We start from the raw sequence: 25,274 nt of genomic DNA, 5'->3' as shown, positions 1-25,274 counted from the left end.
TTGAAGCTTCCAGTCTGTTAATTGAACTCAATCAGCATGACAGAGTGATCTCCAGCCTTGTCCTCGTCAACACTCACACCTGTGTTAACGAGAGAATCACTGACATGATGTCAGCTGGTCCTTTTGTGGCAGGGCTGAAATGCAGTAGAAATGTTTTTGGGGGATTCAGTTCATTTGCATGGCAAAGAGGGACTTTGCAATTAATTGCAATTCATCTGATCACTCTTCATAACATTCTGGAGTATATGCAAATTGCCATCATACAAACTGAGGCAGCAGACTTTGTGAAAATTAATATTTGTATCATTCTCAAAACTTTTGGCCACGACTGTATATGTACAGTACATATACATAGTCACAGGACACTCAACTTATCTATTGTCCTACATCAGATATGCAGGTGACAATCCACCTGGATGACAGCACATATTCAGCAAGACGGAGATGCTCTTCGAGGGAATGCCTCCCCATTCTCAGATGTTAGATAATCCGAGATGATCACATGTCATTTACATTCCAGCCATTGTCAACTCCAGATTTGACTACTTCAACTCACACCCTGCTGGAATCCCTGCATTCTCAGATTCCCCTCTGTTATTAATCTCTATATTGTAATTAATGAAGTGTTTCAAAATGCTGTAATTTTATTAACATATATGTTCAGATCATTCCTGAGAGAGAAGGGGTGTAATATCTCCAGATGGGCGTGTGGTACCCTTCCTCACCCATGCCAACAAGATGTTACTTCTTGAGGGGTCTTTGTCTTGAAAGTAAGTATGAGAGTATAAGTAATGTACAATTAACTTACTGAAAGTATACTGACTAAAAGGCAAAACAGAACTGTCAAATTATATTATAGCTGTGTCGTTGTATACTTGCGAATTAGAATCTTAACTGAAACATAATTTTGTTGGGGGAAACAAATTTCTTCCCCAGTTTGCTGAATGTATTCTGAAGGAGGAGTCAATTGTCTTTTCAAATAGGAACAAAGATGTTAATAACATCATGAGAGAAGAAATAGCAGTCACTCTCCTCCAAAACACTAGTATGTTCAATTTCTAATTTAATATAATTGTAGATTTAAAAAAAAAAACATTTATATGGATATTTCAAGGTTATCTTTGATCCAACTTCTGACAAGATGTATCGACTACTTGACATTATGTTTTGCTAGATGACCTGAGCCAACTGTGCAACTTCTGTGGGGAGCTGGACAATAATGAGGAAGACACTAACTGGGTAATTGCTTGTTCACTTCTAAAGGCACATTTTTAGGAGTACGAATTTGTATAAGCAGTTGTCTGATAATGAAATAATTGTAATTCAAGAAAATGTACTTAATGTTTTAAATATATTAACATTTTTCATAGAAATTTCTGATTGGTTGTGACTGCCCACGATGGTTCCACCAGTCCTTTATGAAAACCATCCCATCATTGGAGGATTATGTCTGCGCTGCCTGTCAGGACTAGGTTAGGCTTGAGATCCAGGCGATGGTTTCACCTGGAATACTTTCCATAAAAATTGGAATAAATGTTCTGTTGCAGCTTTCCAATATTTGTTTATGTTATTTATTGTCTTTTTATATTTGATTTATTGTCATTTTATATCTTATTATGCAAAGATTTAAATTTCTATTTCTTATTTAAATGTTTGTTAACAAACTTAACTTTCTGTCATGTTTTTGTGTTATTGTGTGATAATATTTGTGTGATAATATTTGTGTATTATCATTATTTTCTTAAACATTACAAAATGTTTCTAAAATAAAAGTTTATGTTACTTTATACTCTAATTTTGCTTTCTGTGGCACACACTACTGGTCAACATGAGCTACCAAAATTATTTTGAAGTGTGCCATGCCTTGCAGTCCCAAGATCGAAGGGGGGGAGAATTTCGGCAGGCAAGAAAATAGCCTTGCCGAACCCCACCCATTTTCCTAAATTTTGTGGATAGTCAAATACTTTCTGTGGCACACAGTCATATTTTCTATGGAACAAACTTCACGTCAGGATAGGCAACCGAAATTAATAATTAATAATTCATGTATGTGTGTTAAATTAAACAGAGGGAGAAAAATGTAGGCAAGCAATAAACATTTCAGAACAACTACTAGTCGAATAAGACATGGGAAAGATGACGAATTTATTGCTCGAGATTTATTTATAGACTAATACAATTGAAACAAATAGTCAAACCGAAAACTGCAGACATTACTAGTTCCTCCACCGCGATCAAACCGACATATAAAAATGTATATAACAATTAAACGCGGACTAAAGTCATCAGAAATCCAAACTAGCACGCAAGTCGCAGCAATGAAGAATTGAAGTGAGTGCGCGTTCACGCGAAGATGGGGGGAGAATTTCTGGCAGGGGGAGCTTTTCGGCACAACACCAGCCAATGCAATGGGCTTCCTCTCACTACCATATCTGGCAGTGAGTGGAAACGCCAAGTGGATGCTTCACATTTATACGTCCAGTGAAATATCTGTCTCAGTCATTGTTCGATCACTATAGTAGCTTGAATAAAGGTTAAATAAAAAATAATTTAAAAAACTATAGTAGCTTGCGCAAGTCGAGTGAACAGTCTGTCATTCCACTCAAGAAAGAATAGAAACAGCAAACTTAATTAAAGCGCACAACAAACGAAATGGTCTGACACCTGAGATTAGCTAACACTAGTTAACGTTAGTTTTCAGCACACGATATAAGAAGGCTTCATTTTGTTGTAGTAAGTTACTGTAAATAGAGCCACACAATAGATCAAACAACATTTCTGTAGTTGCGATGGCAAATTTCGATTCGAAAGATGCCGGGGAAAAAGTGAACTTCATTGCATTTGTTAGTAATAACGTACAGTAGCCAATGGAGTAAATACTAGAACGTTAACTAGCCTTGTGTTCATACTTTAACTGAGGGACTAAAACCGGTAACTCGCGACTGTGCGCACACACGCACACACTTCGTTCCCATTCCGGCCATAGAATTAGCATTCCCGTTAGCAAAGCTAGCTAGCTACAGACAGTACTTTACCACGTAGCTACCAACAACAACTTCAAATGCCAACTTCAATATCCAGAACTTTAAAATGCATTCGTAAATACAGAAGTTAAAGAAAATTAATAACTTACAGGTAAACCCATAAATGAGAAGCAAAACTGTGGCGGCTTGCAGTCCATTGAGCGGCAGAGTCTTGTGGTAATCGAGCAGCAATCTTTTCGCCATGATTTCCCAGTGCACTTTCGTTCCTTACCTCGCTCAGCTTCTACGTCTGTTTTACTGCTGATTGCTTGCTTGCTTCTCTAGCAACTCCTCTCCATAGCGACCGCCCGGGCGCGTGAGCTATACCACTTCTGGGATTGACAGGGGCACACATCTTAATCAGTCAACAAATTCCTTTTTTTTATGCACTTTGTAAATACATGAATACATTTGACAGTGTATAGCTAAGTAGTTTTAATGTGTCAAGACTTTATATACCTTTATTAGACTTAAACCCCTTATTATTGACCAATGACTAAGTGAAATTGAAAAATGCACTGTAAATTATCTTATATCAGTCATCCATTCAAGAATAGCCCTAATATAATTTCACAATTAGGCATATTTTTGTTGTGATACTGTACTTTCACAGGGTATTTCATTTCTGTCAGTTGTGTAATAGAGTCGATCCTGTGTTTGTGATCACTTTGAGAATGATATCTTGTCTGACAGACATGAATCAAATAAACATTTAGGAGAGGGCAAGACTTGAGTCAAGATCCCTTAACCAGTGTTAATTAAGTCTAAAAAACAACTGTTGGGATTGTTTACAGCCCCTTTAAAGAAAACACAGCAGGTCGGGAGTTAACGTTCCATCCAACCAAATTGCATAGCACCATTGCCAGGTTATCACTAAATTAACACTAAAGTCTCCATTTGGATGAGGTCTGATAATCTTCTCATCAATTAAAATGATGGTTTTATCACACACAGTGACTTCAGAAAGTATTCACACACCTTGACTTTTTCAACATTTTGTTGTGTTACAGCCTGAATTTAAAATGGATTAAAATGAGATTTTTTTAAATCAATGGCCTACACACAATACCCCATAATGTCAAAGTGAAATCATATTTCTTTTTAAATTTTTACAAATTAATTCCAAATGAAAGCTGAAATGTCTTGAGTCAATAAGTGTTCAACTCCTTTGTTATGGCAAACCTAAATAAGTTCAGGAGTAAAAATGTGCTTAATAAGTCACATAATAAGTTGCATGGACTCACTCTGTGTGCACGTATTGGTAGATGGGTAAAAATAAAAAGCAGAGATTGAATATCTCTTTGAGCATGATGAAGTTTTAAATTACACTTTGGATGGTGTATCAATACACCCAGTCACTACAAAGATGCAGGCATCCTTCCTAACTCATTTGCCAGAGAGGAAGGAAGGCCAGTGGACTTTAAAACAGTTACAGAGTTACAATGTCTGCGATAGGAAAAATATCTAAAGATTGATCAACAACATTGTAGTTATTCCACAATACTAACCTAATTGACAGGGTGAAATGAAGGAAGCCTGTACAGAATAATAATATTCCATAACATGCGTCAAGTTATTCAGGAAACAAAATTAACGTGATGGAGCTAAGCACAGGCAAAATCCTAGCGGAAAACCTGATTCAGTCTGCTTTTCACCAGACACTGGGAGATTAATTCACCTTTCTGCAGGACAGTAACCTAAAACACTAGGCCAAATCTACACTGGAGTTATTACAAAGAAGACGGTGAATGTTCCTGAGTGGCCGAGTTACAGATTTGACTTAAATCTACTTGACAATTTATGGCAAGACCTGAACATGTTTGTCTAGAAAGGATCAGCAAACAACTGGACAGAGCTTGAAGATATTTGAAAAGAATAATAGTTAAATGTTGTGCAATCCAGTTTCGGAAAGCTCTTGGAGACTTACCCAGAAAGACACACAGCTGTAATTGCTGCCAAAAGTGGTTTTACAAAGTATTGACACAGAGGAGTGAATATTTATGTAAATTTGACATTTCTCTATTTAATTTTCAATAAATTTGCAAACATTTCTAAAAACATATTTTTATTTTGTCATTATGGGGTACTATTTGTAGATGGGTGAGAAAAATTGATTTAATACATTTTTATTCAGACTTTAACACAACAAAATGTGGAATATGTCAAGGGGTATGAATACTTTCTGAAGGTACTGTATACCCCATTCTCCCCTGAAAATGAATGTTGGGCTACCACCCACCTTTACTACCAACACATTTCAGAAGGTGTTTCTCCAAACAATGTTTCTGTGGCATTTTCTTGTCTGTTTTCCTGTGTGCATTCCTGTGTTGTAAAAATACCAAGATAACACAAGAAAGTGGCAAATCCAAATGTTTGTCAGGGAACACCAGTTGTTTGGCAAATAAAGAACAAACAAACCCCAATGATTCCTAGTCATATGAGCAAAATAGTTTGAATACTTATATTGAGAGAACAATATCAGCAAGTAATTGCTTCATAGCAGTGGGCTGCAGTTATAAACAATGACATCATTCTTTCAGACCAACATATACCCAGAAAGTCACAGACTGAAAACGAACACTTGTGTATACGCTCGAAAACACAGGCATTAAATTCCAAGGCAACAATGGGGGAATGTAAGTGACAGAGTTAATATTAACATCAAGAGGCAGTTCAACCTCCCAAGGTGTCACAGAAGAATTAGAGCAGTAAACTGGTGTAGTGCCACAGTGCCAAGCAAGACAAGCAGAGAGAGCAGTCACATGTCACAAAGGCATTCCACACACAGATGAAGAATTGCTGGCACTGATACACCAGTAAGGCCTTCACCCTGCACACTCACTAACCAGTAACAGAAACATACTGGAGCACAGCTTCTCTGTGACACACAGCAAATATGTCACTTGTTAGTTTGTACCACCAGAGACATATTAGGGATCCATAAGAAAACAAATATGAAGCTGAGCTATAACGTTGTTGCAGGCTGCATCTATAAATATGTTCATTCTACCTCTGTATGCACTGGGGCGTGTATGACATATCCATAGCGAGGTCCTACAACAGCTGTATCTGAAAAATAATTTGTTCTCTTAGATCTTCCCATTTATCCTAATCAATCCCTCTCCCCAGACCACTTCAGAAATTAATTGTATGTTATGTTAATGTTGCTCGGTGCAATGGAAATACTTAAAATAGTAGCTTCTTGAAGGGATTATTAATCAAATAATTTATTTCCGTTTAATTTTATACTAAGGTTATAGGATTTGGTAGTGGTATAGCATAGATCTGGTCAGAATGTGGGACCATTGGCAGCATAGTACTTTTCCTATGGAAAATATCAACATAATAAGGAACTCATGTGCTAGAATCAAATGGTTTATTGAGCCTTTATGGTGTGTGACCTTGGTAACAGTGGTGACTCACTGAGAGACCTCTAGACCCCATTAAACATTTAGTCTGATTGTGTTATTACAATTCCTCCCTGGCAGTCAGAGCTGTATTGGCACCACCTTTCCTGTGACCAGTAGGTGCACATCCACAGGCTGATGTTCGAGGCACTTGGTTTTACAGTCTGTAAAAACAACCTTTGTTAAACTTGACATTCCTCCCCAGTTGGTCGCATTGGAGATTGCCAGAGAGCCCTAGTACACCTCAAACCCTCATGTCCCACACCCGCCTCCCCGCTGTTCCTTCTCCTTCTTTGGCCATCTAAGAGCAGCCTGGGGAGGATGAAGGTCATCCCAGTGCTGACGCTGCACACTGTTATTTACAGCTTGAGTGGTGCCTCCCCTATAATGAACTTTCTCTGCAGCTTAACTTGACCTTAGGGGACGCGAGGGAACACAATTAGACTAATATACCTCAGTCACTTTACAGATATGCATTCTCACAGATTATCACTAAAAGGATTTCTTACTGTAAATCATTATCATCACTGACTATTCAGCTGGCTTACTATGAGCAGCTACAGTGCATTCGGAAAGTATTCAGACCCCTTTACTATTTCCACATTTTGTTACGTTACAGCCTTATTCTAAAATGGATTACATTGTTTTATTCCCTCGTCAATTTACACAAAATAACCAATAATGACAAAGCAAATTTTTTCTTTTTTAAATGTTTGCAAATTTATATAATTTAAAAAATTATAATTATATCACATTCACATAAGTATTCAGACTCTTTAATCAGTACGTTTTTGAAGCACCTTTGGCAGCGATTACAGCCGCGAGTCTTCTTGGGTATGACGCTACAAGCTTAGCACACCTGTATTTACAGAGTTTCTCCCATTCTTCTCTGCAGATCCTCTCAAGGACTGTCAGGTTGGACAGTTGGACACTGTCAGGTTGGATCGCTGCACAGCAATTTTCAGGTCTCTCCAGAGATGTTAGATCGGGCTCAAGTCCGGGCTCTGGCTGGGCCACACAAGGACATCCGAAGCCACTCCAGTGTTGTCTTGGCTGTGTGCTTAGGGTTGTTGTCCTGTTGGAAGGTGAACCTTCGACCCAGTCTGAGGTCCTTAGCGCTCTGGAGCAGGTTTTCATCAAGGATCTCTCTGTACTTTGCTCCGTTCATCTTTCCCTCGATCCTGACTAGTCTCCAAGTCTCTGCCGCTGAAAAATATCCCCACACCCTGATGCTGCCACCACCATTCTGCACCGTAGGGATGGTGCCAGGTTTCCTCCAGACGTGACGCTTGGCATTCGGGTCAAAGAGTTACATTTTGGTTTTATCAGACCAGAAAATCTTGTTTCTCATGGTCTGAGAGTCTTTAGGTGCCTTTTAGAAAACTTCAAGCGGGCTGTCATGTGCCTTTTACTGAGGAGTGGCTTCTGTCTGGCTACTCTATCATAAATCAAATCAAAGTTTATTTGTCACGTGCGCCGAATACAATAGGTGTAGGTAGACCTTACAGTGAAATGCTTACTTACAGACTCTAACCAATAGTGCGGGGAAAAAAGGTATGTGTGTGTGTGTGTGTAGGTAAGTAAAGAAATAAAACAACAGTAAAAAGACATTTGAAAATAACAGTAGCAAGGCTATATACAGACACCGGTTAGTCAGGCTTATTGAGGTAGTATGTACATGTAGATATGGTTAAAGTGACTATGCATATATGATGAACAGAGAGTAGCAGTAGTGTAAAAAGAGGGGTTGGCGGGTGGTGGGACACAATGCAGATAGCCCGGTTAGCCAATGTGCGGGAGCACTGGTTGGTCGGGCCAATTGAGGTAGTATGTACATGAATGTACAGTTAAAGTGACTTTGCATATATGATAAACAGAGAGTAGCAGCAGCGTAAAAGAGGGGTTGGGGGGAGGGCACACAGTGCAAATAGTCCGGGTAACCATTTGGTTACCTGTTCAGGAGTCTTATGGCTTGGGGGTAAAAACTGTTGAGAAGCCTTTTTGTCCTAGACCTGGCACTCCGGTACTGCTTGCCATGCGGTAGTAGAGAGAACAGTCTATGACTGGGGTGGCTGGGGTCTTTGACAATTTTTAGGGCCTTCCTCTGACATCGCCTGGTGTAGAGGTCCTGGATGGCAGGCAGCTTTGCCCCAGTGATGTACTGGGCCGTACGCACTACCCTCTGAAGTGCCTTGCGGTCGGAGGCCGAGTAATTGCCGTACCAGGCAGTGATGCAACCGGTCAGGATGCTCTCGATGTTGCAGCTGTAGAACCTTTTGAGGATCTCAGGACCCATGCCAAATCTTTTTAGTTTCCTGAGGGGGAATAGGCTTTGTCGTGCCCTCTTCACGACTGTCTTGGTGTGTTTGGACCATTCTAGTTTGTTGTTGATGTGGACACCAAGGAACTTGAAGCTCTCAACCTGCTCCACTACACTACTACACTCCACTTTTCCTGAAGTCCACAATCATCTCCTTAGTCTTGGTTACGTTGAGGGATAGGTTGTTATTCTGGCACCACCTGACCAGGTCTCTGACCTCCTCCCTATAGGCTGTCTCGTCGTTGTCGGTGATCAGGCCTACCACTGTTGTGTCGTCTGCAAACTTAATGATGGTGTTGGAGTTGTGCCTGGCCACGCAGTCGTGGGTGAACAGGGAGTACAGGAGGGGACTGAGCACGCACCCCTGGGGAGCTCCAGTGTTGAGGATCAGCGTGGCAGATGTGTTGCTACCTACCCTCACCACCTGGGGGCGGCCCGTCAGGAAGTCCAGGATCCAGTTGCAGAGGGAGGTGGTTAGTCCCAGGTTCCTTAGCTTAGTGATGAGCTTTGAGGGTACTATGGTGTTGAACGCTGAGCTGTAGTCAATGACTAGCATTCTCACATAGGTGTTCCTTTTGTCCAGGGGGGAAAGGGCAGTGTGGAGTGCAAAAGAAATTGCATCATCTGTGGATGCGTTTGGGCGGTATGCAACTTGGAGTGGGTCTAGGGTTTCTGGGATAATGGTGTTGATGTGCCCCATTACCAGCCTTTCAAAGCACTTCATGGCTACGGACGTGAGTGCTACGGGTCTGTAGTCATTTAGGCAGATTGCCTTTGTGTTCTTGGGTACAGGGACTATGGTGCTCTGCTTGAAACATGTTGGTATTACAGACTCAATCAGGGACATGTTGAAAATGTCAGTGAAGACACCTGCCAGTTGGTCAACACATGCCCGGAGCACACGTCCTGGTAATCCGTCTGGCCCCGCAGCTTTGTGTATGTTGACCTGTTTAAAGGCCTTACTCACGTCGGCTGCGGAGAGAGTGATCACACAGTCGTCCGGAACAGCTGATGCTCTCATGCATGCCTCAGTATTGCTTGCCTCGAAGCGAGCATAGAAGTGATTTAGCTCGTCTGGTATGCTCGTGTCACTGGGCAGCTTGCGGCTGTGCTTCCCTTTGTAATCTGTAATAGTTTGCAAGCCCTGCCACATCCGACGAGCGTCAGAGCCCGTGTAGTATGATTCAATCTTAGCCCTGTATTGACGCTTTACCTGTTTGATGGTTCGTCGCAGGCATAGCGGGTTTTCTTGTAAGCTTCCGGGTTAGAGTCCCGCACCTTGAAAGCGGCAGCTCTACCCTTTAGCTCAGTGCGAATGTTGCCTGTAATCCATGGCTTCTGGTTGGGTTATGTACGTACAGTCACTGTGGGGACGATGTCCTCGATGCACTTATTGATAAAGCCAGTGACTGATGTGGTGTATTCCTCAATGTCATCAGAAGAATCCCGGAACATGTTCCAGTCTGTGATAGCAAAACAGTCCTGTAGTTTAGCATCTGCTTCATCTGACCACTTTTCTATAGACCGAGTCACTGCTGCTTCCTGCTTTCATTTTTGCTTGTAAACAGGAATCAGGAGGATAGAGTTGTGGTCGGATTTACCAAATGGAGGGCGAGGGAGAGCTTTGTGCGCGTCTCTGTGTGTGGAGTACAGATGATCTAGATTTTTTCCCCCTCTGGTTGCACATTTAACATGTTGATAGAGATTTGGTAGAAATGATTTAAGTTTCCCTGCATTAAAGTCCCCGGCCACTAGGAGCGTCGCCTCTGGGTGAGTGGTTTCCTGTTTGCTTATTTCCTTATACAGCTGACTGAGTGCGGTCTTAGTGCCAGCATCTGTTTGTGGTGGTAAATAAACAGCCACGAAAAGTATAGCTGAGAACTCTCTAGGCAAGTAGTGTCGCCTGCAATTTATCACAATATACTCTAATTCCGGCGAGCAAAATCTAGAGACTTCCTTAGATTTCATGCACCAGCTGTTGTTTACAAATACGCACAGACCGCCCCCCCTCGTCTTACCGGAGTGTGCTGTTCTATCCTGCCGGTGCAGCGTATATCTCGCTAGCTGAATATCCATGTCGTCTTTCAGCCACGATTCCGTGAAACATAGGATATTACAGTTTTTGATGTCCCGTTGGTAGGATATTCATGATCGTACCTCGTCTAATTTATTGTCCAATGATTGCACGTTGGCGAGTAATATTGACGGTAACGTCAGCTTTCCTACTCGCCTTCTGACGAGGCATCCGGCTCTTCATCCTCTGTAGCTGCGTCGCTTCCTCTTGCGAATAACTGGGATGTCGGCCCTCCCGGGTGTTTGGAGAATATCATGTGAGTCTTGCTTGTTGTTCAAAAAATCTTTGTCTAATCCGAGGTGAGTGATCGCTGTCCTGATATCCAGAAGCTCTTTTCTGCCGTAAGATACGGTTGCAGAAACATTATGTACAAAATATGTTACAAATAAGGCGGAAAAAACACATAATAGCACAATTGGTTGGGAGCCAGTAAAACTGCTGCCATTTCTTCCGGCGCCATTTTACTGTGGTGGAGTACTGCAGAGATGGTTGTTCTTCTGAAAGGTTCTCCCATCCTGACAGAGGATCTCTGGAGCTCTGTCAGAGCTCTGTCAGAGTGACCATCGGGTTCTTGGTCACCTCCCTGACCAAGGCCCTTCTCCCCGATTGCTCAGTTTGGCTGGGCGTACAGCTCTAGAAGGAGTCTTGGTGCTTCCTAACTTTTTACATTTAAGAATGATAGAGGCCACTGTGTTCTTGGGGACCTTCAATGCTGCAGACATTTTTTGGTACCCTTCCCCATATCTGTACCTCGACACAATCCTGTCTTGGAGCTCTATGGACAATTCCTTCAACCTCATGGCTTGGTTTTTGCTCTGACATGTACTTTTAACTGTGGGACATTATATAGACAGGTGTGAGCCTTTCCAAATCATGTCCAATCAATTTAATTTACCACAGGTAAAGTTGTAGAAACATCTCATGGATGATCAATGGAAACAGGATGCACCTGAGCTCAATTTCAAGTCTCATAGCAAAGGGTCTGAATACATGTATACAAGCTATTCTGTTTTTTATATTTAATACATTTGCAAACATTTCTAAAAACCTGTTTTCGCTTTGTCATTATGGGGTATTGCATGTAGATTTATACAGATTTTTTTTATTCAATCCATTTTAAAATAAGGCTGTAACGTAACAAAATGTGGAAAAAGTCAAGGGGTTATACTTTCCGAATGCACTGTATTTCTGATCTCTAACAATTGATTGTCATGTTAAAAAAGGGTTATGTTAGCTTTGGCTACATAAGGACATTATCCAGTCATATGCATGTCTCTCTGTCCAGAGCTTAGTGTGCAGCTTTCTACTGAGGTATGAGAAAGTATTGTCAAACTACTATGTAATTACAGTTTTTCTCAACCTCATACAAGCAATTTTGTGATCTATGTTGAAACATATCTATAGCGGAATGGCAACGACCAAATGCTTAAATAGATTTACAGAACTTCTGATAATTTACTTGCTTTGTACCTGACTTGCACATCTTAAACCACCTTTTGCTAAACTTTAAATACAAATGTCATCAGTGAATACAAAATTCATTGTTAATTGTTTTGTTTAACGAAAATTAACACATTGTTTTCATCAGAAGAAAAATTTGTGAAATTGTGTTCACTGTTTCCGGCAATCAATAAATACTACTGTCTAACTCCTACTGTCATCATCTCCAACATTGTGACCTTCCATTTTAGAGCTTTGCTTTGGTGTGGATTGCGGCCTATACATTCATATCAGTTGTGTTCTTTTATGGAACGTCTACGTCTTTTCTTCTTTTATGGACTGTGTTTCTGGGCGCCAATGGAACGTATACAAAACTATGAGCAAACCAGCCTATGTATTGAATAGATGGATTTGGATTGTGATGAAACCGATTGAGGAATTCTGCACACAATATGCTTATTGAGAGTAATTGGCCATAATTCTGCCCGTAATAGTTATACTTCCATTTTTGATCCTCTTGATTTAGTCAAGTCAAAGTTTATTGGTCGCGTATACAGTTTAGCAGATGTTATAGCAGGTGCAGCAAAATACTTCTGTGACTAGCTCCTAACAATGCAGTAAAATGGCAAACAAGTGCACAAATAATAATCTTTTTTTTTTTATTATAAAAAACATCAAGAAATCTCGTAACGTATCCAATTAACAAACCAAATAGCACTGTAACAGTAATACAAATACAATCTATACGTATATACACCAGATGAATTTACACAAGATATACAGTAAGAATGATATGTACAGCAGTAGACATACAGTACAGTATAAAGTGGGAAAAACGGTATGTAAACATTATTAATAAAGTGACCAGTGTTCAATGACTCTATGTACATAGAGCAGCAGTCTCTAAGGTTCAGGGTAGAGTACTCAGTGGTAGCTGTAAGAATATAGAGCCGGGACACCATAGTGTTAGCTTTAGGAAACTGTTTAGTAAGTTAACACAGGATATCGTTACAGAGCATTATGTGTCCTGTAGTACATCATGCTACAGTAGGCGGCTACTGACGGAGTCTGGCTAGTGGTGACTGTTTAACAGTCTAATGTCCTGGAGATAGAAGTCTCTCGGTCCCAGCTTGGATGTTCCTGTTCTGTCTGAGACTCTCCACCTTCTAGAATCTAGATGGTAGTGGGGGGAACAGGCTATGGCCAATGTCCTTGATGATCTTTTTGGCCTTCCTGTGGCACCGGGTGCTGTAGTTGTCCTGGTGGGCAGGCAATGTGCCACCGATGATGCGTCGGGCTGAAGGCACTACCCTCTGGAGAGTCCTGCGATTGTAGGCGGTGCAGTTGCCATACCATGCGGTAATACATCCATACAACAAGCTCTCAATGGTGCATCTGTAGAATTTTGTGAGGTCTTAGGGGCCAAGACACATTTCCTCAGCCTGAGGTTGAAGAAGTGCTGTTCCACCTTCTTAACCTTGCTGTTGGTGTGAAGTGACTGCAAAGAAAACGTATTGATCTACTAGGAGTTTAAAGACAGAGTTCAGTCATTGTTCCAAAAAAATGCTCACACCCCACTGAGAAAAAACGGAAATACTGGAATTCCAGGTTTGATTGAATTGAGCCTTTTATTGTATTTTATTATAGATTTAGACTGCCATCTACAGGTACATTTTTACACTAAAACAATATTACACATGAAGGTCAAACAGTAAAGAACACACAGAGCATGCTATACAGTTATCTATGTTTGGGGATTTTCTGTTTCAGTTCCATTTGATTCCATAAAACCTCATAAAGATAGTTATATCAAGTATTAAAGAAATCCATACAATTACCACACAATGAGACAAAGTAAAACACTAAAGTAAAACACTAAATGTCTATTAAAAAAGTGTCTAATTAGAATTCACAAAGCAATCCGTAAAGCTGCTCAAATGTTTCACACAGTCCAAAGAGCTCTTTCATAGTCTAGTGAGTTTTGCTTTGAACTGCTTCCCACATCATGAACTTTGACAGCTGACACAAGTTATCTTCAGCTCATTCATTCACCTGTTCACATGTCCCCCCAGCCTTCTGTGTGTCTAATGGACAACACATTACACTCTCATAGATTGAGAATTGTTTTTGTACCATTTCCTTTCTCTTCTTCACAAAGAAAGAAACAGTACCAGACATTACACACACGATCACTGGTTTGCCTTATGTTCAAGGTAATATTAAAAACGAAATAAACATGTCAAATAAACATAAACTGACCTAAAAGAGAAGCCAATTCAAGTATCAACCTGTTTTCCAAACCCATTGACCTCGTATCGTAATGTTATTTTGTGTGTTGTCAGAGCCCTTGGTTTAGGTGACATGGTGGATTGGGTGATGACAGCAGGGATTAGCAAAATAGACTGAAAGCTGTGAGGAGGAAATGTGTGCGGATTATTAGCAAAGAATAAAAAGTGTTGAGTGAAAGGGCAGACATAAAAGACATGGTGGAGGGGCAGATCCAAGTACCAAGAAACATTTTGATATTTCCTCTTTCAGAAATCCTGAGAAATTAGTGAGGGAAAAAAACAGCACTTTGCCATCAACTACTAGATGTGTATATAAAAAACGGTTTTCTGACAACATGCAAAAAATGAAGTTCTTCTTGGCATAAAAAGTACCTGAAACCCTAAAAATAGTTGGCACCTTGTTTAGATTGGTCAATGAATGTCTCAAATGACGTCACTGGTTTTATGCCGAGTTAAGAGGGGAAAACAGCCCACTTTTGTAAACAAAATATGTCCCAAAGAGGACCACATATGGTATTTGTCTCTCCAGGTTGGCAGAGACACAGTTCCCAACTATGACATCTAGTCTCACCCACAATTAACAGTAAAGAAAAATCCTTACTGCCAAATACCACATTTTTACAGAACTCACACGGACTCTCAGGCAACCCCATAACATGCAGATAAATATTAACTTCCCTCCTTCTCTGTAAAAGTTAGACAATTGTTTTATTTTTTATTCTTCAGCTGAATTGTATTGTAAACTTTGAGTATTCAAATCCATACTGACAAGTATATTCACTCTGGAGAAAATGTCCAATAAACCAAAAGAAACAGAATACAATCCAAACAGCTATATGGAAAATATACTTTTTATTATAAAGTTATTTAATTTACATATCATAAAATACAAATAAACAAATGCCACCATACTCTACTGCTATGTTGACCATAGTCCATACAATTCACTTAGGATACCCTGATTGTCAATTATTATTTTCAGTTTAAAGACTTGAAGTTGTTATTCATAGCTGTATTCAAATAAATATTATAATTTAATGTTACAGTTCAAATTCAAATAAGTGCATGAAATTGTGATCAACTCAGCTTTATAAACAAGGAAGCATGACATTACATCCACTAAAATATAATAACTTTGTGTTATTAAATAATATTGGTGTTATTCAATTCACCACTAAATTCTCTACATTCTTTTTGTTTATCATAATATAATTTTATATAAACAACAACCCCAATGACTCAAAACTCCTGAACTTCTCAAATGATGGACTGTGTACTGTCTACTTGTTGAGGATTTAAACCACAATAAATTACTCAAACTTGTTTTACTCTCAGGATTAGTCTTAGTCCTCTCTGAGGTAAGCCTCATGCACGTCATCACCGCCACTCTCTATGAAGGCATACTCTGCCATCCTCTGGATCTCCTCGGCCTGGGTCTCAGTCAGCTTCCTCTCAGCATCCACAGATATCTGCCGGACCTCCTCCACCTGAACCTTGGCCACCTGCAAATTGGTCTTGGCTGTGATGGATGCATGCTCAGCTCCTGGGAAACAAACATAAGACGGTGGTCTTAGTCAAATTTCACCATAACAGAGAAAGGGGCCGAAGATGAAACCTTCAATCCATGATGATAACGGGTGACACTGAGCAGGTGCCCTTGTCCATCATTTCTCTATTGTGCTGCATCATGGGAATTAGAGTACATGGTGACCTGGAGGTTTAAGTCTTCTTTACCATCACAAAGCTGTATTCACTAACAGGTTTATTCGAACCCCATTGTCTTTTGCCGAAGCAGGAGCTATTCTTCCTCGGGTCCAAACAAAAACATGACAAGTAACAAAACACTGATGGACAGTCACAAACATGTTTAACACAACCTTTTCAGTAATGTCACTGGTAATAAACATACCTGTGTTGTATGCTGCCTCAGCTGCCATTTCACAAAGGTTGACGGCATTAATCCAGTTTGACTCGAAGCGGTTGCATTCATCTAGTCTGTCACCAACCTGACAGAACAGAGAGAAACCCATCAGAACATTTCATTACATTCTTGAGAAGTTTATAGAACTCAAACCATATTTACTTAAAAAAATTGAAAAGGCAAACAGGAGTGACTAAAGCGTTTACTATTTTAGATTGTAAAACAAGTTAAAAGTTCTTTGGAAATAAACAAGACACCCTAAAGACATAGCTTTTCCAGATGGCTGGATACAAAAATACAGGAACATATATTTTTTCTGAAAGATGACTTAAGACAACAGTGTATTTTTGGTTTATTTTGAGGACACATTTCATACACCTACTTCAACACGCTGGGCAATGATCACTTGCCAAATGGCATCCTCCTCAGCAGTGGAGAGTTTTTCCAGTGAAGCCAGATATCTCCTCTGAAGGGCGATGAGGGTATGGAGAGCCTGAGGACAACGCAAACAAAACAAACGGTCAAAAACATGAAGGGTCATTTAGGTAGCATGATGCCATTGCCTTACTGGTTAAATTAGCATTTGATATTTATGGATATAATTATCACACTGTACATCTTAGCATATACGATAACAAAAATCCACTATGACCCCTTCAGGTACTTACTATGGAATATTGTGTGATGGAGTCTACGAGAGCCTGAGTGGTCTGGGAGAGGTAAGTGTTTGCACTGTCTGTAACCATAGAGGATGCGCTTCGGATCAGGGATTCATGAGAGAGGTTCTCCACTTGCTGGATAGGGAGAGAAACAGAAAAAGTTCAATATATGAGCTGAAAGGGGGGATTTTTACGATTAAGGCATTCATGTGCAGTGCATTCGGAAAGTATTCAGACCCCCTGACTTTTCCCACATTTTGTTACGTTACAGCCTTATTCTAAAATGGATGAAATTGTTTTTCCCCCTTATCAATCCACACACAATACCCCATAATGACAAAGCAAAAACAGGCTTTCATATATTTCTTTTTTTTAAATAACTGAAATATTACATTTACATAAGTATTCAGACCCTTACTGAGCACTCTGTTGAAGCACCTTTGGCAGGGATTACAGCCTTGAGTCTTCTTGGATATGACGCTACAAGCTTGGCACACCTGTTTTTGGGTAGTTTCTCCCATTCTTCTCTGCAGATCCTCTCAAGCTCTGTCAGGTTGGATGGGGAGTGTCGCTGCACAGATATTTTCAGGTCTCTCCAGAGATGTTCAATCGAGTTCAAGTCTGGGCTCTGGCTGGGCCATTCAAGGACATTCAGAGACTTGTCCCGAAGCCACTCCTGTGTTGTCTTGGCTGTGTGCTTAGGGTCGATGTCCTGTTGGAAGGTGAACCTTCACCCCAGTCTGTGGTCCTGGGCGCTTTGGAGCAGATTTACATCAAGGATCTCTCTATACTTTGCTCTGTTCATCTTTCCCTCGATCCTGACTAGTCTCCCAGTCCCTGCCAATGAACGACATCCCCACACCATGATGCTGCCACCACCATGCTTCACCGTAGGGATGGTGCCAGGTTTCCTCCAGACGTGACGCTTGGCATTCAGACCAAGGAGTTCAATCTTGGTTTCATAAGACCAGAGAAAATGGTTTCTCCTGGTCTGAGAGTCTTTAAGTGCCTTTTGGCAAACTCCAAGCGGTCTGTCATGTGCCTTTTACTAATGAGTGGCTTCCTTCTGGCCACTCTATCATAAAGGCCTGATTGGTGAAGTGCTGCAGAGATGGTTGTCCTTCTGGAAGGTTCTCCACAGAGGAACTCTGGAGCTCTGTCAGAGTGACCATCAGGTTCTTGGTCACCTCCCTGAGCAATGCCCTTATCCATCAATTGCTCAGTTTGGCAGGGCTGCCAGCTCTAGGAAGTCTTGGTGGTTCTGAACTTCTTCCACTTAAGAATGAAGGAGGCCACTGTGTTCTTGGGGACCTTCAAGGCCGCAGAAATGTTTTGGTACCCTTCCCTAGATCTGTGCCTCGACACAATTCTGTCTTGGAGCTCTACAAACAATTCCTTCAAACTCATGGCTTGGTTTTTGCTCTGACATGCACTGTCAACTGTGGGACCTTTTATAGACCGGCGTGTGCCTTTCCAAATCTTGTCTAATCAATAAAATGTACAACAGGTGGACTCCAATCAAGTTGTAGAAACATCCCAAAGATGATCAATAGAAACCGGATGCATCTGAGTTCATTTCGAGTCTCGTACCAAAGGGTCTGAATACTTGTGTAAATAAGGTATGTATGTTTTTTATTTTTTTGTACATTTGCAAAAATGTCAAAATCTCTTTTGGCTTCGTCATTATAGCTTTTTGAGTGTAGATTGATGAGGATTTTTATTTATTTAATACATTTTAGAATAAGGCTGTAAAGTAACAAAACGTGGAAAAAGTCAAGGGGTCTAAATACCTTCCGAATGCATTGTATATGATGTCAGCCTTATTCAAGTTGTTCAGCATTATTCAATGACACTAATATAAAGTGATGAGTGACCCGCGCTTGCGCGCAAGAGAGGGAAAATGGTCCTTTACCTGCATGAAGGGGACAGCGCTCAGTCCACTGCCAACACTCAAAGAGACCAAGCTCGTTCTGGTAACATCTCTGAAACGCACGAGCCTCTGGCGCAAGGGTTTCCTACTGTTGAGGACACTCGCTGCTGTGCTCCTGCAAGGTAATGAGAGTAAACAACAACACTGATATTAGCAAGCTTTAGTGATTACAGCAATTCGATACTTATCTAAGACGAAACTGTTTCTGTTTGCGTACGAATACAATGAATTAGGGTGCAATGATGCAGTTGTTATTATAAAGATATTTACCTGAAGAAATGTAGACATGCAATGCTTCTTCTGAGCGCGGCCATATTGGTCAGGAGCAAAAGGAAGTCCGTCCCCCAGTAGCACAAACAGCATTGTCTAATAGCTTGCATTTTACTTGTAATATCGTTTATTACTCTTCAACTAAAATAAATTATATTAGGTAAATGTATATGATGTATTAAAGTCTCAATAAATAATTTAAAACTTTACCAGAATTCTTTACGACAAAAAGTAAGTCTCTGTCGTCACCTAGTGGTAAAATAGTTTCAAATTTGTATGCTGTGTTTCTGCTGTAGTCTTGTATTCCTTTGCCCAACTGTGCTTCCTGAATCCTGTAGAGTCACAGGGGTATTTTTAAGGCCACAGAACAAGCAGCTTCCCATCACACAGATGTATTGATTTGTTTACTGTCTCCTGAAATGTGCCAACTAGACATTGCCTGAAGTTTCAGGAGGGGGCTCAAGCACAAGGTTACGTAAATTGAACTCATCCGTCCACAGTTTTTTTCTGGCAAAACAAATATTTCAATATCATCCTCGAGTTACTTTACTGATTAATTTACTGATGAATCAGTGTCCCTCCAATTAAAATTAGTGACAGGCAGTTCACCCCCAAATGTATCAGACATTCACATCAAAGGTGATCTAATGTTGAGAAGAGGTAAGTTCATTTATATTTTTTGAGTTGTGAATACCAAGTATATCTACTTAACCATCCACCCATTTTAATGGTAAACTACAAGGTAGTGTAAACACTATTTTTGTAACGATCCAATACGTAAAATGGTACACTTGTCATAATTAGGTTTTAATCCAGAGAGGCTAGAAAAGTTATCAAGATCTTCAATGAGACTGTGCAGGGATCCAGATTGCGGATTTAAAAACTAGAGTTATCGGTATACATTGACACTTTTGTTTTTATCCCCTGGATTTCTAACCCCTTGATGTTCTTGTTGGATCTAATTTTACACCTGGGGTTGCTGTACATAACTTTAACCCATTTTATAAGAGATTCACCAAAATTAAAGTAATCCGGGCATTTATATATAAATTCTAGTCGTACTTTATCAAACGCCTTTTCAAAATCTGCTATGAAGACCAGGCCTGGTATCTTCGATGTTTCATAATGTTCAATTGTTTCAAGTAATTATCGTATCTTATCTCCAATATATTGTCCATGTAAAAAACCTGTCTGACCAGGATGAACAATATCTGGTAAAAATGTTTTATATTTTACGTGCTATGCATTTCGCCAGGATTTTCGCATCACAACATTGAAATGTTAGAGGCCTCTAGTTTTTTAAATGGATTGGATCTGTATACCTACCACCTGGGTCCTGTTTTAGTACTAACGAAATTAAACGTTCTTGTTGAGTACCTGAAAGTCTACCATTTGTATAAGAGTAATTAAAACATGCTAATAATGGTCTTTGAGTACTTCAAAAAGGTCTGATATACCTCTACTGGTATACCATCAAGCCCTGGTGTTTTTCCAGACTGAAAATATTTTATTGCCTCAAAAAGTTCCTCTTCTGTAAGTTGGCCTTCACACAGGTCTTTCTGTAAATTTGTTAATTTTACATTATTATTATTATTATTATTAGGAAAGAAATCCTTACAGTTGACATTCAGTGGAAATGGAGGAGACATATGCTTAAAATATCATTTGGTGAATCATGGATACCTTGATTATTTGTAACGAGTTTCTGTAAATTCTTTTTGGTAGAATTTCTATGTTGAAGATTCACGAAAATTTTTGCATTTTTCACCATATCCCATCAAATTCGCTTTATTTTTGTAATACATTACACTTGATCGTTCTTGAATAAGTACCTCCAATTCTTTTTGTTTTTCGTCTAACCTTTTTTTGTGCCTCTGTAGTACAGTTTCCATTACCATCTACCTGCTCTGTTTCTTACTCTATTTCCTTTATCATTCTCATCTCTTTTGACCTAAACTGATTTTGTTTTAACGATGAGTATTGTATTGAATGGCCTCTAAAAGTACATTTGAAAGTGTCCCATACAATAAGGGGATCTGCTGTACCAATGTACTTATTTCCACACTTTCCATAATAATACCCAAGTTTCAATTATACTTACCACAACCAATGTTTGTAAACTTACCATTAAAAAGCACAATGATTATTAAGTGTCCATATAGTTGTACCATAATAATTTACACTGTAAAGCATACTATAGCTGCAACTTTGTAAACCTCAAATATTCCTAATATTCCACCCACTAAAACCTACCCCCATATCTAGGTCTGTTGTCACTAAGACTATCAGATCATCTCCCTGACTCATGACGCGCCTTTGCTTGTAAGTAAGCATTTCACGGTAAGGTCTACACTTGTTGTATTCAGAGCATGTGAAAAATATGGGCAGTCCCATGATAACATAAATATCTATGAGGATGCTTAAGAGAACTAACCAAATAACATGGAAAACAGTCAGAAAAAACAATAATAGATCATATTAATAGAAATAATAACAGCACAATCTTATAAATGCATGCTCATATTTAGAAAGGCCTAGCAAGGCTATAAGCATGTCAGCCCACCCTGCACAGTTCATTGGATTCAATTGTTCAAAAATAATAATAATAATAATGAAGAGGAAACAACCTAAATATATCACAAGACCAGTGCTTTGTTATGTCCATTACATGCAAGACATATTTCATGTAGTCCTCATTGTATCCTGTTGTATTCCGACATAAAAAGGAAGCAAGGTTCTAACGACCGCTAATGACTAACTAAAAATGTGTCTTAGGCATCACATTATATCCTGTTGTTTTGTGCCATGGCTGTGCCAGAGCCGACCGCAAGCCAACCGCGGGCACTCACTTATGGGAAGGCATACCCATCGATTCCGACACAGCCACAGCACGACAGCCAAGAATACATGCAGTACTGACAATCCAGAGCAAGTAAACCTGTAAAACCAACCCTCTCTCCACCCACACACATTTTGTTTTCTATTCAAGCGTCGTTGCTCTATCCCCAAGGCTGTTTTACACCTAGGCCTTATCATTAGGATCAATAATATAAAAGGTAGCATAAATGGCTTATATAGAAATATATACTATACCTTTCTCTCGCTTTGAGAAGTGCTTCCATAAGCCAATTATTGTAATAGTTCTACCGTTAACTTGAATCCCTTTATCCCAGTGTTAACCAGCCTGCCACACACTAGAGACAACAACCCTGTTGACAATACCTAATCCATCCATTTGCCGGTGTGTATCGGAAGAATAATAATCCTTTACATTTTTCATATTGAGATTTATTTTAGGATCATAAAGGCCTATTCCAATAGAGAACCTAGGCAGGTTTTTAATTATATAATCCTTTATCTTAGCCCTATATTAAATCTATTCATATTTATTAAGTTTTATCTTATCCTTCCGATTCACATCGGCCGGCAGGGACCGCACTATATAACATGACTTGTGTCATGCGCAAAGTAAATGTCCTAACCGACTGCCAAAACTATAGTTTGTTAACAAGAAATTTGTGGAGTGGTTGAAAAACTAGTTTTAATGACTCCAACCTAAGTTGTAAGCTTCCGACTTCAACTGAATGTGACAATGACCCAATAAATTGCATGTAGACAGAATATATTAGACAAATAAAAACAAAGGCAAATGTAATTACGTTTGTTTTAAATCTCGATAAACAATCCTTCTAACTAAGCAATATTCTCTGAAACGTCTATGTATTTTAGTTTATGCTTAATTATTTGTATAATCTTCACATTCTAAGCATTTATGGTTTTACTTTCTCTCATTATACAGACAATCGAATGGTACCTTCAAGCAACCACAAAAAAGCTGCGGTCACGGGACAAAGATTTACATCCTAAATCACTACCCAGCCCACGTCATTCTAAATGGAGAAAGAAGTTTAGTGCGCAAGCAAAGTCTGCCCAAGGTACTAATACAATCTGTTAGTGGAATTTTAAAGGATTAACTATTGATACTTTTATTTTTGGCTTAGTGGCAAGCATTTGAAATTATTTATTTCAGGTGAACTTCGGTAACTACAATGCTGTCATGACTTTCTTCAATGTGAACCAGAACCACTGGAAGTTCATTGTGAGTAAAATCCTTTTTCCAAATTTGATTTAGGTACATTTTTGTGAAGGGGTATGAGGGTTGTGATATAGGTCATTTAATAGTAAAATCATTTAAGGGATCAATACATTTCTATATTGCTTTCCCAGTATCTGCATGAACCTTCAGGCCAAGTGTCTTTGGTTGACCCTGCTGGACAGAAAGAGAAGGAGGAATCGGGAACATTCAAATTCAGGTCTTATTTATTCCATTGTACTGGATCTAATACATATTAGCATTTTACATACATTCATAAGTGTAATCATCTTTTATGACATACTGTGAAAAACTCTCTTGGCTGCTGGCTCTGTCACTTTCAGACATGCGCAGAGCAGACTGAAAGGGGAAGGGTAGCTCTTCACTTGAACCACAGGGGATCTCTGTAAAGAGAGAGTAATCCAAAAGGCACAGACACACCCCTTGACTTTCAATTGGCACCCTTGACTTGTGTATTCTCTCCTGATTGGCTCTGGGGTGCTTAGTCAATGGGAACTCCGTTGCCGGCCCCATCATACATGTTTTTTACACAGTCTGGCAGTCTGACTAAAGTGCCAAAGTATGAGGAGAGCCATCCTCCTTTGTATTTATGGGAACAAATATTTCCTAACACTTTGGATCCTATTCTTGGACAGTGCATCAATGCAACAAAAACAAATATTACTATTTACTATCCATGAGTAACCTCAACCTTGCCAACTCAATTCTACCACTGACTAGTCTCTCATGCCCCTATGAACGAGGACACAGGGCAATAGTTTTAATCTAAACCAGCCTTTTTTTACTGGAGTACACTAACCCCTAATTGGGGCTCTTTTCTTGACAAACAGTAGCAGTTTACCAGATAAGAAGTCAAGAAGATAAAAAAGTAGATTGTTGTAAGGGTGTATTACGTCCTGTGCTGGCCCCATTGTCATATCCATTCTGGATTCTGAGTGGTAAAATCATAGCGGAAAAATGCCTCTATGTATGTGTATACTGTATGTGGGAATGTCCGTCGTACATGTAGTATTGGTACATGGAATATTCCTCAACTGCATATATCATAAATTGCAATTTGTTCAACAACTGACATTTATGTTCAAGTATTATGTTCAACAACTGACATTTTCAGATATTATTTTGACAAACACACTTTAACACACTTGGGTGCTTACAATACATTCTCTATTGTCATAGATTTGGTGGGCACTGTCATCTGTGATCTTTGTGATATGACTTTCTTTAAGCACGTACTGATGAAACTGTCACTTCATATTTTTTTCTCAAAGTCTACAAACGCTCTACATTTATTCACTCTGTGATAGGGTTGGATCCTATATGCTACTTTTATTATTGTCCTGTAAATGGTTCAGTGCCTATAATTTAGGCTGTGTGTAGAATGGGGCATAAAGGAAATTACTAGATTATAGTGATAAGGAAAACAGCATACACATTTGGCCTGTGTATTCATTTGCCTATAACTAATCAGAATTCCATTATGTTTACATAAAAAAGAGAATACTTCAAAATGAGAAGATCCTGCCATGGAAAAGACGAGGACATAAAGTGGACACGGAGGGGAAATAACTCCCACCATGCAGCAGGACACCTTCAGCTGCGGGGTCTTTGTAATGCAGGTTTGATAGTTATATTTTCAATAATGAATGGTTAGCTGTTATGTGACAATTAGGTCAAAAACTCTATTTTATTTGTTGGTGTAGATGGCCAAGGAAGTTGCACAGAACTTCCCCAACATCCCCTCCCAAATTGATATGGAACCTTCAAAAACACATGGCGCAACTGCGAAAAGAAATGGCTGAGGATATACTAAAAATGTCTGGTATGT

The 25,274-nt window shown here is 39.6% G+C and overlaps 2 protein-coding genes and 1 long non-coding RNA gene across 4 annotated transcripts in view; 1 reads left to right on the top strand and 2 right to left on the bottom strand.

The window, feature by feature from the left end:
• The window catches only part of LOC139548806 (nectin-3-like protein), a 77,754-nt gene extending 74,454 nt beyond the window's left edge, over positions 1-3,300 (bottom strand). Inside the window, exon 1 of the mRNA XM_071358657.1 lies at positions 3,134-3,300. Within this exon, the coding sequence (XP_071214758.1) occupies positions 3,134-3,227 (94 nt within the window). The 5' untranslated portion in view covers positions 3,228-3,300. The remainder of the gene's footprint in view (positions 1-3,133) is intronic.
• Positions 3,301-15,387: 12,087 nt separating this feature from the next.
• LOC139548800 (diablo IAP-binding mitochondrial protein-like) lies at positions 15,388-22,746 on the bottom strand. 2 transcript variants are annotated; one of them, XM_071358651.1, is made up of 6 exons: positions 22,426-22,746; positions 19,045-19,177; positions 17,142-17,267; positions 16,856-16,966; positions 16,462-16,558; positions 15,388-16,095 (listed from the first exon to the last, which is right to left on the bottom strand). In XM_071358651.1, exons 1-6 carry the CDS (start codon positions 22,452-22,454, stop codon positions 15,896-15,898), a joined length of 696 nt encoding a protein of 231 aa, XP_071214752.1. In that variant the 5' UTR covers positions 22,455-22,746; the 3' UTR covers positions 15,388-15,895. The 2 variants fall into 2 exon arrangements, with proteins under 2 accessions (XP_071214752.1, XP_071214751.1); XM_071358650.1 differs by lacking the exon at positions 22,426-22,746 and adding an exon at positions 19,333-19,659.
• On the top strand, positions 19,082-25,065 carry LOC139548801 (uncharacterized). The gene is made up of 5 exons (XR_011669777.1): positions 19,082-19,184; positions 23,132-23,267; positions 23,363-23,431; positions 23,560-23,645; positions 24,944-25,065. It is a non-coding gene; the product is annotated as an uncharacterized lncRNA (long non-coding RNA).
• Positions 25,066-25,274: the final 209 nt, after the last annotated feature.

The sequence above is a fragment of the Salvelinus alpinus genome, chromosome 22 (genome assembly GCF_045679555.1).
Source record: "Salvelinus alpinus chromosome 22, SLU_Salpinus.1, whole genome shotgun sequence".
Lineage (NCBI taxonomy): Eukaryota > Metazoa > Chordata > Actinopteri > Salmoniformes > Salmonidae > Salvelinus > Salvelinus alpinus.
The sequence above is the reverse complement of the archived record's forward strand: the minus strand, read 5'-3'. Positions and strand labels throughout refer to the sequence as shown.